Here is a 13314-nt window from a genome sequence, read left to right as displayed (position 1 = left end):
CCCTTTTCAATTTGCTCTGGTCCAGGGCGTTGGTGCAGCTTGCTCATGTTGAGCCTTCCTGTACCTTGCCTTGGACCAGAGCTACCCTCTCATGTACTGTAAGCAATGGGAATCTGCCTGGGCTGGTCCATAGAGGCATTTCTCAGGCAGCAGCGTATTTTGGGCCAGGCAGTGTGTTATTAAAGCCAGTGTGGCTGTATTTAGGCAGCCTGATTGTAGGGCTGTTTTGTGCCGGGCTGGGTGGGTTCCCTCCACGAGGCAGCAAGAACATATGACTTTGAAAGTGCCCCAAATGGCACCATATTCCCAATGTAGTGCACTACTTTTGACCAGGGTCCTATTACATAGGGAATAGGGCGCCATTTGGGATGCAACGTTAAGCCTCAAACCACTGTTTGATGTGTGCTGTGGTGATGGGGTGAGAGCCGCTGTATAGAGGAGAGCTCACACTCATTCGCATACACACACACACACACACACACACAAACACTGTATGCCACTGTATGATATATTGTTGACTAAAAATATATAATTGACCTAGGCAAGTCTGTTAAAAGAACAAATTATTATTTACAATGACAGCCTACCCTGGCCAATTGTACTCCGCCCTATGGGACTCACAAACACAGCCAGATGCGATACAGCCTGGATTCGAACCAGGGAAAGTAATGCAGTGTCTTCGACCAGTGCGCCACTCAGGAGACCTTATGCATGTACTACTCTCCTTCCTCTATCCCCCGCACTTATTCCCCTTTTTGTCTTTGGTTTCTTTGGTTCTTCTCGTGAAAATAGCCTGTGGAAATGCTCCCGAGTCTGAGTTGATAGTGTGTGCGTTATCTGTGGAACCCTTATCTATTGGCATCACGTGAAGTGTGTGTGCGTGTGTGTGCCCGCGCGTTTGTGTGTGTTTTACGAGTGTGCGCGTACCCCTCTATGATCAACGACCAACCGGAGGCGGAGCCGAGGTGCTGACTGTAATGCGATAGCTGCTCTGTTCAAAAGTGCTATTACACACACTCTCACTCACTCACATACACACATGCCGCCGGAGCGCAGAGACACTCCTCTCCAGACAAAAACACTAGATGAGTGGTGCCAGAGATGGAATGAATTCTCCTTCGGAAGATAGTGTATTCATGTGTGTCACAGTTCTCATGATTTGCGCTCCATTCTTGTCCGAAATGCGAAGACTTATTTTTGTCGGGTTGATAGTTAAGGCAGCTGTGTCTCAGTGGTCGTAAATGCAGGCGTAAATGACCGCAGTCCTGAATCCCTGTGAGCAGAGAGAGACGGGGAGAAAGGCAAGCGCTTCAATCGTATTTGGAGGTAGACTCAGAGCCGCTTATCAGACCCTGTAGGAAATAGCCCGGAGGTTCCATATCAGTGGACATGCTCTGTATGGAATTGGGGAATCAAGAGGAATTAATTTCATCCACTTTGCTCGACGAGGCTCAATAACTCAGTCATGACGACGACAAGATGAGAGTTATGAAGTGTGTCTTTCAAGTAGCCTATATGCCTACTTCGGAGGGAAAGCTCTTCACCGCTGTCTTCAGCCTATTTTTATTCAATTAAGTGCACTTGGAACAAACATTATTCGTTTGCTTGTTTGGGTAAAATAGGCTACGTGGAGCAATAACATTTGTCCCTACATTTTCAGCAAAAAAAAAAGGGTGTGGGTTTTCTTGATGGACAACTAATTTGATCCCGGGAGGTTACCTTTAAAAACAACAAGACATTGAACATTGTCAAAATGGATATGCTATCGTCGCTGTTTGGATTTGTACTTGCAATGTGTCTAACACCGGGAGTCGGTGGAGACCAAGGTAAGTTTACGGTCAGTTGTTGGACAGTTCTCTGGAACGCATGGGCTGTCAAGAAACGTGTCCGAATGTACCCGACGCTACCGTTTATGGGTGATTTAAATTCCGAATCTGCTTTAAACTATGGAGGAAAAAAACCGGAAACCGTCTTGGAGACAGTTAGCTTGTTTTTCTCTGCGTTGGGAAAAACTCGTTTGGTTTTAAAAGCGCGATCTCCATCTGTTTCAAGTCAGGAATTTCAACACATAGGCCGCGAATGGCATCAGATATACATTATCTGATAACCAGTAGATAGATAGATATACACTGTCTGATAACCAGTAGGCTATCATGTGTAGTGTAGGCGCACTGATCATTCCCACAAAATGTTCTCTCAACCTTGAAAGATGAAGCCGTTCCCATTCGTCACCCTAGTTTGCCCAGAACAACATTGCTATTCTACCTTTTTCGTATGCCAAGAATAATTTGACAATATTTCACCTAATGAAAAATGACTGGGTGATAAATTATTTGAGACTCAAAAGCTATTCTATTATGCCCCCCCCCCCCCCCCCCCCCCAAAACAGGAGGTAATTACCAATTAATAGAAGTTGCTATAGCATGTTAAAAAGTTCCACGGCCGTTCATGTTAGTCTGGTTTTGTAAATGTATGAACACAGGAAGAAAATAGGAATAACCCTACATACATTAGCCTATAATAGCCCAATGACTCTGCTTTGTAGGGTGACAATTCCATAATAATTATATAATATTTTTTTTTAAAGGGAAAAAAACGGACATACTTTATTTTTGTTGTGTTTCGTGTTTGAGTTCATGAATTAATGATAAACTCTAAACGCGTCTGTAGACACAACATAATCCATTGCCTATCCAAAATAATGCGCCTCGAAGTGGTATTTTGCTATTAGTGGATAATGACAAGAATATTAGTTAGACTAACCATCATCATCATCATCATTAGCATCAACAAGAACACCAACAACAACTCGCTCATTATCTCAAGAGCCTAGTTTTGCAATCATGGTGATGGTTTGTGCCTCAATCGCGCTTTTGCGTCGGAAACTCGAGGCGGCGCCACACAATCAGTTCTCCACTCGCGCCGCAACATTAAAACCAGACTGCACATTTGGACAAAAAGGCCATCTTCCATTCCATTCGGGGAATCGTGATGATGTTTAAGCTCGCTGGCTTGCTTCTTAAGTCGCAGTAGTTGTATCCATAATTAATGCACAATAGTTAGTTTTTTTGGTTGTAGTTTTGGAATCTTGCGCAAGTTCCGACTGCTGATATAGAGCTCTCCTGAGCTTTAAAACCCGGTCTGGTTTCTCACTCCCCTTCTGCTCTGTACCCTCCTCAGTGTCTCCTCCCTGGCTGGTTTACAGGGCTAGTCCTATGGTTGTTCCTTAGAATGTGCTCCAAAGTGTGTGGTGTGTGTGATTCATGTTTGTATGCATTCAAGTGTGCATGTGTGTGAATGGGTTGGTACCTGCCTTAGAGAGATTCAATATGGCCTGTTTGCAGTGCTGGCTGCCTGTGTGCCCGTTGATCAAAGACAGATGTGGGCCCTTGGCAGCTCTCCCCCAACTTGCTCAGATACCTCAGCCTGCCAAAGCACTCACTGTTCCAGCCTTCTCCTCTCCTCCTCAAAACAGCACAGCTTGTAACATACACACAGCAGCATGAGAGAGAGAGAGAGAGAGAAAGGAGATGTGGGAAAGACAGGGAGGTTGTGAGAGAGAGAGGGACAAAGATGTTGTGCAGAACAAGAGCATGTTTTCCCGGACAAACACCAGAGAGAGAGAGAGAACACGAGCTAAACAGAGATGAGAAGGAAGGGTACAGAATTTGACAGGAGGGGGTTGAGTACCACACAGCAGATAACAGCAGGGTCACAGAGTCATAAGGGCAGAGGGCAGGAAGGGAAACTGATGATGTTGGGCGTGCGAAAAGGAACACTACTCCGGGGGTCAGAGAGCAGAAGGGGGACCATGTATCTAACAGTGGAGAGACTCTATTTTTAAGTCTGCGTCTTTGTCCCTTATCGCACCCTATTCTGTATTTAGTGCACTCCTTTTGACCAGAGCCCATAGGGCCTAAGGTCAGAAGTAATAAACTACAACAGGGAATTGGGTCACATTTGGGATGCACCTATTGTAACCACAACAGTGTGACTCATGATTGTGTTAGTATGATCAAGTCATTCCTAATAATGATCCAGTAATGAACTCATGAATGTGAACATACAGGACCAGAGTGTGTCTTCACCACCTCTGTGTGTTTCCCTTTCTATCTGTCATGATGCAGATGACGCCAACCCACTGGAACGAGGCGACTAGGGTGAAATTAAAAACAAGGCCACCATAAATAATACACCTATCGGCTAGCTGGTGGCCCCTTGCTCTGCTGCTTAGTGTGTGTGCACGCACTCACACACAGGTCATTTATCTGGACAGCAGTATTCTAGCAAACCAAAACCCGGCGAAACACAACCATCTGCTTGTGGTCAATTGATCCATTGATTAATTGATCGCTATACCCACCCCCAATGCATTTAGTTGATTAGCCAAAACCACTTAGCCTCTTATGAAGAGACATGCATGGGTGCTCTAACTCAGGAGAGAGAGAGAGAGAGAGAGAGAGAGAGAGAGAGAGAGGGGAAGCTTTAGCCTAGCTTGCTATTGGCGAATTAGGGAAATGAAAGGTCAAGGGGGATACCGAGTCAGTTGTACAACCGAATGCATTCAACTGAAATGTGTCTTCCGCGTTTAACCCAACCTCTCTGAATCAGCGGGTCCCAAATCTGTGTTGTTCATATTGGAACTGCAGTCTGAACGTTGCACACTTGAGTGGCTATGTTATAACTACGATTTCATTCTCATATTCATTTAGGATGGTAACATTTCTTTTTCTCTTAATCCTTAATATAATAGCCATACAGGACACTTTAATATTATCGAAAGGTAGGTAGGGCCTTGTGGTCGGTGTCTAATGATTAAAGTAAAGAGCTTTGATAGTCAAAAGTCCCTCCCTCCCTCCCTCTGTCCAGTCTTGTGTGGAGGGGTTCGATTAAAAACAGTCGTGGAGACAGCCCCCGTGTGGGGATGAATGGATGAACGAATAGTGCCTCTCTCTGTCCCCCTGATTCCCTCTCTCAAAGCGATAGCACTTTTTAATTAAGGTTGGAGAGAGAGAGAGAGAGAGAGAGAGAGAGAGAAAAGGGGGGGGAAGAGAGAAAAAGAGCAAATTATGTCAAGATTTATAATGGCCCTTCCACACATTTGCAGTTTATCACAAAGTGTGACGCCACAGTACGCGGATAATACCGCTGATAGAAATTGGTGCACACACATACACACACACACAGAGATATGCAGTCATATGCAGATACTGTATATATAGACGGAGACTTGTACAGTAGATTTGAAGACGTGAACGCACAAATTTTGCTTGCAGCCAAGTTCACGCACACACACACACACTCCCACAGATGCTCATACACACCATTATCTGTAGACCCACAAATGCCCTCACCTCTTATTGCTACAATGATGTTAAATACTGTATGTCAACATTGTTCATGTATGTTGGGGTCCCTACAGCATGTGTGTGCAGTGTTGTGTGTGGAGAATAGATGGAGTCCTGAGCCATTACAGACACAATCATTCATGAGGCTACCTCTCTCTCTACCTCATCCTCCCTCCTTATCACACACCCCTGAAAAACACACCGTCCGTATATTCATAAAAACACAAACATTCTCCACCCGAATAGAGGACCCCCCCCCCCCCCCCCACACACACACACACCTCTCCCCAGCATGTACTGTATATCCTACTGACAGCCCATCAGCTCCTCCAGGGTCAGTCCCCACAGGGATGGTCATGTCTTAATGAGCTTCGTCAGGCTTTCTCTCTCTCTCCCTCTCTCTCGCTCTCTCCCTCTCCCCCTCCTCCTCACACTGTCTTTCTTCCTCCCCTTCAATCACCTCCTTCCCTTCTCTGTCTTAATCCGTATCCGTCTCACAACCTTCCTCTGCCGCTCTCCATTCCGTCTACCCCTCTCTTTCTCAATCCCTCTTATTATCTCCCACTTTTTTTTGTCCCTCTCCCTTCATACCTCAGCCCCCCTCATCATCCTCATCCCCTTCACCTATCCCTCTTTTACCTGCCTTTCTCCCTGCTGGCGTCCCTCTCTCCACCCCCCCACCCCTCCCCGTCCCCGTCGCCCTCCCTCCTTAGCTGCACATGAATGGTCTGCTCAGCTCGGGGAGCAGAAAAGTGCAGAGGCTGCAGGATTTCTCCCAAATGGCTTAATCTTCCCCTGGCGGTACTACTGACAGCCCCGCACGCCTTTTGGAGAATACATGGGGGTGCGTCCTGAATGGCACCCTATTCCCTATGTCCCCCATACTCAACTGGCAGACCGCGGACCGGAACCAGAACGGGGTCAATACGGACTGCGGGTCCAGGAAAAAATACAAAATAAATAAATATATATATATACACTCAGTAACAGTCAAAAGTTTGGACACACCTACTCATTCAAGAGTTTTTCTTTATTTTTACTATTTTGTACGTTGTCAATAATAATAGTCCAAAAAAGTTTTTGTCGTAACCAAAAAAGTGTTAAACAAATCAAAATGTATTTTATATTGGAGATTCTTCAAATCAGCCACCCTTTGCCGTGATGACAGGTTTGCGCACACTTGGCATTCTCTCAACCAGCTTCACCTGGAATGATTTTCCAACAGTCTTGAAGGAGTTCCCGCATATACTGAGCACTTTCTGGCCCCTTTTCCTTCACTCTGCGGTCCAACTCATCCCAAACCATCTAATTTGGGTTGAGGTCGGGTGATTGTGGAAGCCAGGTCATCTGATGCAGCACCCCATCACTCTCCTTCTTGGTCAAATAACCCTTACACAGCCTGGAGGTGTGTTGGGTCATTGTCCTATTGAAAAACAAATGATAGTCCCACTCAGCGCAAACCAGACTGGATGACATATCGCTGCAGAATGCTGTTTTAGCCATGCCGGTTAAGTGTGCCTTGAATTCTCAATAAATCACAGACAGTGTCACCAGCAAAGCTCCCCTACAACATCACACCTCCTCCTCCATGCTTCGCGGAACCACACATGCAGAGGTCATCTGTTCACATACTTTGCGTCTCACAAAGACCAGAAAGGTACCAGAAATTTCCAATTTGGACTCATCAGATCAAAGGACAGATTTCCACCGGTCTAAAGTCCATTGCTCGAAGCAAGTCTCGTCTTATTATTGGTGTCCTATAGGAGTGGTTTCTTTGCAGCAATTTGACCATGAAGGCTTGACTCACGCAGTCTCCTCTGAAGACTGCGAGGTTGATGTTGAGATGTGTCTGTTACTTGAACTCTGAAGCATTTATTTGGGATCCAATCTGAGGTGCAGTTAACTCTAAAGAACTTTTCCTCTGCAGCAGAGGTAAATGGGTGTTCCTTTCCTGTGGCGGTCCTCAGAGCCAGTTTCATCATAGCGCTTGATGGTTTTTGCGGCTGCACTTGAAGAAACTTTCAAAGTTCTTGAAATGTTCCGCATTGACTGACCTTCATGTCTTAAAGTAATGATGGACTGTCATTTCTCTTTGCTTATTTGAGCTGTTCTTGCCATAATATGGACTTGGTCTTTTACCAAATAGGGCTATCTTCTGAATACCACCCCTACCTTGTCACAACACAACTGATTGGCTGAAACGCGTTAAATTAAGGAAAGAAATGACTACCTCATGAAGCTGGTTGAGAGAATGCCAAGAATGTGGCATAAAGCCGTCTTTAAGGCAAATGATGGCTACTTTGAAGAATCTCAAATATAAAATATATTTTGATGTGTTTGACACTTTTTCGGTTGCTACATGATTCCCTCTGTGTTGCTTCATAATTCAGATGTCTTCACTATTAGTCAACAATGTAGAAAGGTTGTGATTGGACCCCATGGTGTCATATAAACACACAACACATGGAAGAATGTGTGGAATTGCAGGAAATGAACTTAAAAACGGCAATGTTTTCTCAGCCAACAAGAGGTGCGTGAACACTTTGGGGTCGCGTGGGTTGCGAGGTTCGGGGGTTGTTGCGATGCTGATAAATGACATTATCCATCCGGACCTTTGTCACCAGGGAAACGTATATCGTGCGCTACTTTTGATCAGAACCCTATGGGATTCCCTACGGGCTCTGGTCAAAAGTAGTGCACTAAATTGGGGATGAGGGTGCCATTTCAGATGCAGACATGGAGGTGGGGAGAGAAGAACATGTCTGAATCCTCCAGGGGAAATGGAGAGACTTTTCTTTTGGTTATCTTTCTATTTAGCTTTGGCTGCAGTATTGAGTGATGGACTGGACTGGCGTGTGGGGATATTGTGTGTGTGTGTGTGTGTGTGTGTGTGTACATGTGTGTGTGTGTGTGTGTACACGTGTGTGTGTGTGTGTACACGTGTGTGTGCGTGTGTGTGTGTGTACATGTGTGTGTGTGTGTGTACACACGTGTGTGTAGTTTCTATCCAAGTAAGGATGGTAGGGTTTCGCTATTATATCAAATGTCACCAAATCCTAAGTGCACCTTTATAAAACACAAAGAGTCTTGAAAATGTCAACACTTGAATAGCCTATTATATTTCAACCCTCCAATCTTTTCTCCCCGCTTTCTTTGATGGCGTGCTCACATAACTCGCAATGGGTGAAGCAGATGAAACGGAGCATTGAGTCCTCGCCATTTTCGTTGACAATATCCTCGTATTCATTGGGCTTCCCGAGCGGCGCAGCGGTCTAAGGCCCTGCATCTCAGTGCTTGAGGCGTCACTACAGACACCCTGGTTCGAATCCAGGCTATATCACAACCGGACGTGATTGGGAGCCCCATAGGGCGGCGCACTATAGGCCCAGGATCGTCCTTGTTAGGCCGGTGTAGGCCGTCATTGTAAATAAGAATTTGTTCTTAACTGACTTGCCTAGTTAAATAAAGGTTCAATAAATAAAACATTCACACTCAGTCTTCCTTTTCAGATGGTCAGGCTGTGTTCCGATCCTCGACCCTTCTCCCGATGTGAACACCTGTGCACTCCCCCTCATGGATTTAAAGGGAACGAACTGGTGTAGGGATAATGGTGGAAACTCCCTCCGGCTATGCTTGCACCAAATGCACGAGGGAGAGTAAACGAGGGCACACTTCGGGATGAAGGGTGAAGAATCGGGAACTCAGCCTCTTGTCAGCGCGTGAAAGAGTTAACCGCCCCTAACGTCGTTGTCATGGTGAACATTGTGGAGAGACGTTTTTGTCTTCCTAATCTGGCCTTCCGTTTAGAATAATAATGACTGGGAAATCATATACTGCAGTAAAATGACTGATGAGGGGCCTCACTGTATTGTCTGCTGATGTGTTAGTGTGTGTGTGTGCTTTGCGTGTTGGTGTGCGATAGGGAACGGCGAGTGAGGCGTGGGCGTACGGCTAAAATGAAGGCTTTGTTACTCCGGCTTCTCATTACAGAATCGGGGTGAACCCTTGTACCCCTAGACAGGTGGTCTGCTGTCACTTCCTGTCTGGGCCAGCCGAGCGATGCTATTGGCAGGCTATTGTTCCTGGGAGAGAGCCGATAGGATCAAGGGAATGTGTTCGAATGTTTGCAGATTGCCTTGCCAGAGCAACAAATTACATTTAAAGAATGCTCCCGGAGGAGAGATGAGAGCCATGGTGTGGGGTTAGTCTGTCTGCACGGGAGGGGGACATGTGCGTGGTTGTCTATTCTGTTGCTATAGTAGATTTAGTGTGAACACGACGCATCTCTGACGCAGATGTTATTACAAATCACATCCCTATGGAAGTAGAAGACAAATTCTCGAATCGATAATCAGATGCTTTGAGTCTGTGTAATAACCATCTCTCTCTCTCTCTCTCTCTCTCTCTCACACATCCAGGTTGTGGGAACACCCTGGATGCCAGCGACGCAGGGTACATCACATCCCCGGGCTACCCTCTGGAGTACCCGCCCCACCAGAATTGCCAGTGGGTCATCACGGCCCCGGAGCCCTCCCAGCGCATCGTCCTCAACTTCAACCCCCACTTTGAACTGGAGAGACTGGACTGCAGGTGAGAGAGGGGGGGGGGGGATTGTAGGGAGAGAGGGAGGCCTTTTGGGTATGCTTCGGCTAGCAAAATGGTAGAGGGATAAGGAGAGAGGGGAGGGAGACTGACCAGGGATCATTTTAACTTCAGATCTGCCTTCAACTGGTTGTACATTTGTAACAGTGTCCTTAGTTAGCCATAGTTACCATTTTGGCCGTGACAGCATGTGAGAAAGGGATGGTGGATGAAAGAATGGAGAGAATGGTTGAAAGAAAGACCGGGATGATGTTGTGAAGTTTACAGGAAAACAGACTAGAGAGGGAGAGAGTTCAGTGCGGCTATTTATTACAGGCTAGATGGGACAATGCTTGGTCAGTTTCCTCTTTCAAATAGATGTATAATATGAATCATATGCCTTTCTATTGTCTCTCTGACCTCATAGCAGTCAGTCATCCTGCTCTGGCCTGGCTTCAAACCCTTGCCTCCTACTGCTCTCTTAAATAATTTCCTGGTTGCAAAAATTCGAATAGTTCGCTGAATTTCAGTTTACGTGATAAAAACAAGCAAGTATAGTGTAGAGAATCATTCTGTTCTCTAAATCGCTGTGAAATATATTTTCCTTAACACGGGGGCCCCTCAGGGGTGCGTGCTTAGTCTCCTCCTTTACTCCCTGTTCACTTATGACTGCACGGCCAGGCACGACTTCAACACCATCATTAAGTTTTCTGATGACACAACAGTTTTAGGCCTGATCACCGACAACGATGAGAAAGCCTATAGGGAGGAGGTCTGAGACCTGACTGTATGGTGCAAGGACAACAACCTTTCCCTCAACTTGATCAAGGGGATGATTGTAGACTACAGGAAAGGGAGGACCGAGCACGCCCCCATTCTCATCGACGGGGCTGTAGTGGAGCAGGTTGAGAGCTTCAATTTCCTTGGCGTCCACATCACCAATAAACTAACATGGTCCAAGCACACCAAGACAGTTGTGAAGAGGGCACGACAAAACCTATTCCCCCTCAGGAGACTGAAAAGATCCTCAAAAGGTTCTACAGCGGAACCATCGAGAGCATCCTGACTGGTTGCATCACTGCCTGGTATGGCAACTGCTCGGCCTCCGACCGCAAGGCACCACAGAGGGTGGTGCGTACGGCCCTGTACATCACCGGCGCCAAGCAGGACCTCTATATACCAGGTGGGGTCAGAGGAAGGCCCTAAAAATTGTCAAAGACTCCAGCCACCCCAGTCATAGACTGTTCTCTCTGCTCCCTCACGGCAAGCGGTAACGGAGCGCCAAGTCTAGGTCCAAGAGGCTTCTAAACAGCATCCACCCCCAAGCAATCAGACTCCTACACCCCCCCCCCCCCCCCCCCCCCCCCCCCACACACCCTCTTCTACGCTAATGCTACTCTCTGTTATTATCTATGCATAGTCACTTTAATAACTCTATCTACATGTACATATTACCTCAATTACCTCGACACCGGTGCCCCCACACATTGAAATTGACTCTGTACCGGTACCCCCTGTGTATAGCCTCCACATTGACTCTGTACCGGTACACCCTGTATATAGCCTCCACATTGACTCTGTACCGGTACACCCTGTATATAGCCTCCACATTGACTCTGTACCGGTACACCCTGTATATAGCCTCCACATTGACTCTGTACCGGTACACCCTGTATATAGCCTCCACATTGACTCTGTACCGGTACACCCTGTATATAGCCTCCACATTGACTCTGTACCGGTACACCCTGTATATAGCCTCCACATTGACTCTGTACCGGTACACCCTGTATATAGCCTCCACATTGACTCTGTACCGGTACACCCTGTATATAGCCTCCACATTGACTCTGTACCGGTACACCCTGTATATAGCCTCCACATTGACTCTGTACCGGTACACCCTGTATATAGCCTCCACATTGACTCTGTACCGGTACACCCTGTATATAGCCTCCACATTGACTCTGTACCGGTACACCCTGTATATAGCCTCCACATTGACTCTGTACCGGTACACCCTGTGTATAGCCTCCACATTGACTCTGTACCGGTACACCCTGTATATAGCCTCCACATTGACTCTGTATCGGTACCCCCTGTGTATAGCCCCGCTATTGTTATTTACTGCTGCTCTTTCATTATTTGTTATTCTTATCTCTTACTTTTTTGTAGGTATTTTCTTAAAACTGCATTGTTGGTTAAGGGCCTGTAAGGAAGCTTTTCACTGTAAGGTCTATTGTACCTGTTGTATTCGGCGCATGTGACAAATAACATTTGATTTGATTTGATCTACCGCTTCTTAGACTTGCTTTCAATGAGAATGAGATCTATAACTCCCATTTCTATGTGGCTCGGGTGGCTGTTGTCCTTGCTGATGTCCTTATCTGGTCCTGTGTAACGTAATGCTCTATTAAAATCCCACTAGTCATAGATAGCATGTGCAGTTCTGTGATAGACGGATAAAATGAATGTGCTCGCTGTCGATAAGCAGTATTTCAAGTCCTTTGTGGGTACTGTATTGAGGGCTTAGAGAGAGAGAGAGAGCAGGGGTAGAGAGAGAGAGAGAGCTGGGAAGAGAGCAGGGTTGGAGAGAGCAGGGGTAGAGAGAGGGATAAAGAAAAAGTTGAAACACCTCCTCAGAAATGCTATACTTTTTGGGGGATTGTTTTTTTTGGGGGGGGGGGTTTGCCCGAGGGGACTGTGTGTTAGCTCAACCTTTGCCCTCTCACACTTCCACTCAGCTGTGTGTGTGTGCATTCGTGGGTGTGTGTTTGTTTCTTTGTGCGTGCACACGCTTCTCTGTATGTGTGTGTGCGTGTCCTTATATCCGCGCGCATACCTGCACATGCACACGCGTTTGTGAGCGTGCGTGTGATCGGCAGGGAAACCCATGGCAACCGCTCTCCATTCCGCATCCTCTTCACCATCCTCAGAGGGGGGAAAAATAACATACTTTACAGCCCCAGTAGAAAAGACACATCAACAATGTTATTTATTCATAGAACAACCTGTAACTCCCTTTTCTCACTGAGGCTGCTCTCGCCTTTTTATGTAGGTTACATCCCAAATTGCATCCTATTCCCTGAATGGTGTTTTGACCAGAGAGCACTATACTGTATAGCGAATAGGGTGCCATTTGGGGACACACACACACACACATATTTAGTTTGTTGAAGATGTGTGCCTCCGGTCCAAAACAGCAACAAAACAAAGTGGAGAAAGCCAAAACCGGCAGGCCAACACGCCCCCTCTCCTCCCACAGAGCGCTTTAGACGGGGTTCAAATAGCTTCCAGTTAGTGTTTGTGGTGCAGCTGTGTGTTGTTTCCTCCTTCCTGAGTGATTAGGCAGAGCAGTATGTCTGACTGAGGAGACAGGGGGGAG

At 46.5% G+C, this 13314-nt stretch overlaps 1 protein-coding gene across 2 annotated transcripts in view; it reads left to right on the top strand.

Moving 5' to 3' along the window:
• The first annotated feature begins 1021 nt into the window (after positions 1 to 1021).
• nrp2a (neuropilin 2a) overlaps positions 1022 to 13314 on the top strand; it is a 65763-nt gene continuing 53470 nt past the window's right edge. For both annotated transcript variants that reach the window (XM_036983064.1, XM_036983065.1), the window contains exons 1-2: positions 1022 to 1826; positions 9767 to 9938. In XM_036983064.1, coding sequence (XP_036838959.1) covers positions 1754 to 1826; positions 9767 to 9938 — 245 coding nt within the window. In that variant the 5' untranslated portion in view covers positions 1022 to 1753. The remainder of the gene's footprint in view (positions 1827 to 9766; positions 9939 to 13314) is intronic.

This window comes from Oncorhynchus mykiss, chromosome 7, assembly GCF_013265735.2.
Source record: "Oncorhynchus mykiss isolate Arlee chromosome 7, USDA_OmykA_1.1, whole genome shotgun sequence".
Classification (NCBI taxonomy): Eukaryota; Metazoa; Chordata; class Actinopteri; order Salmoniformes; family Salmonidae; genus Oncorhynchus; species Oncorhynchus mykiss.
This window is presented reverse-complemented; position numbering and strand designations above follow the sequence as displayed.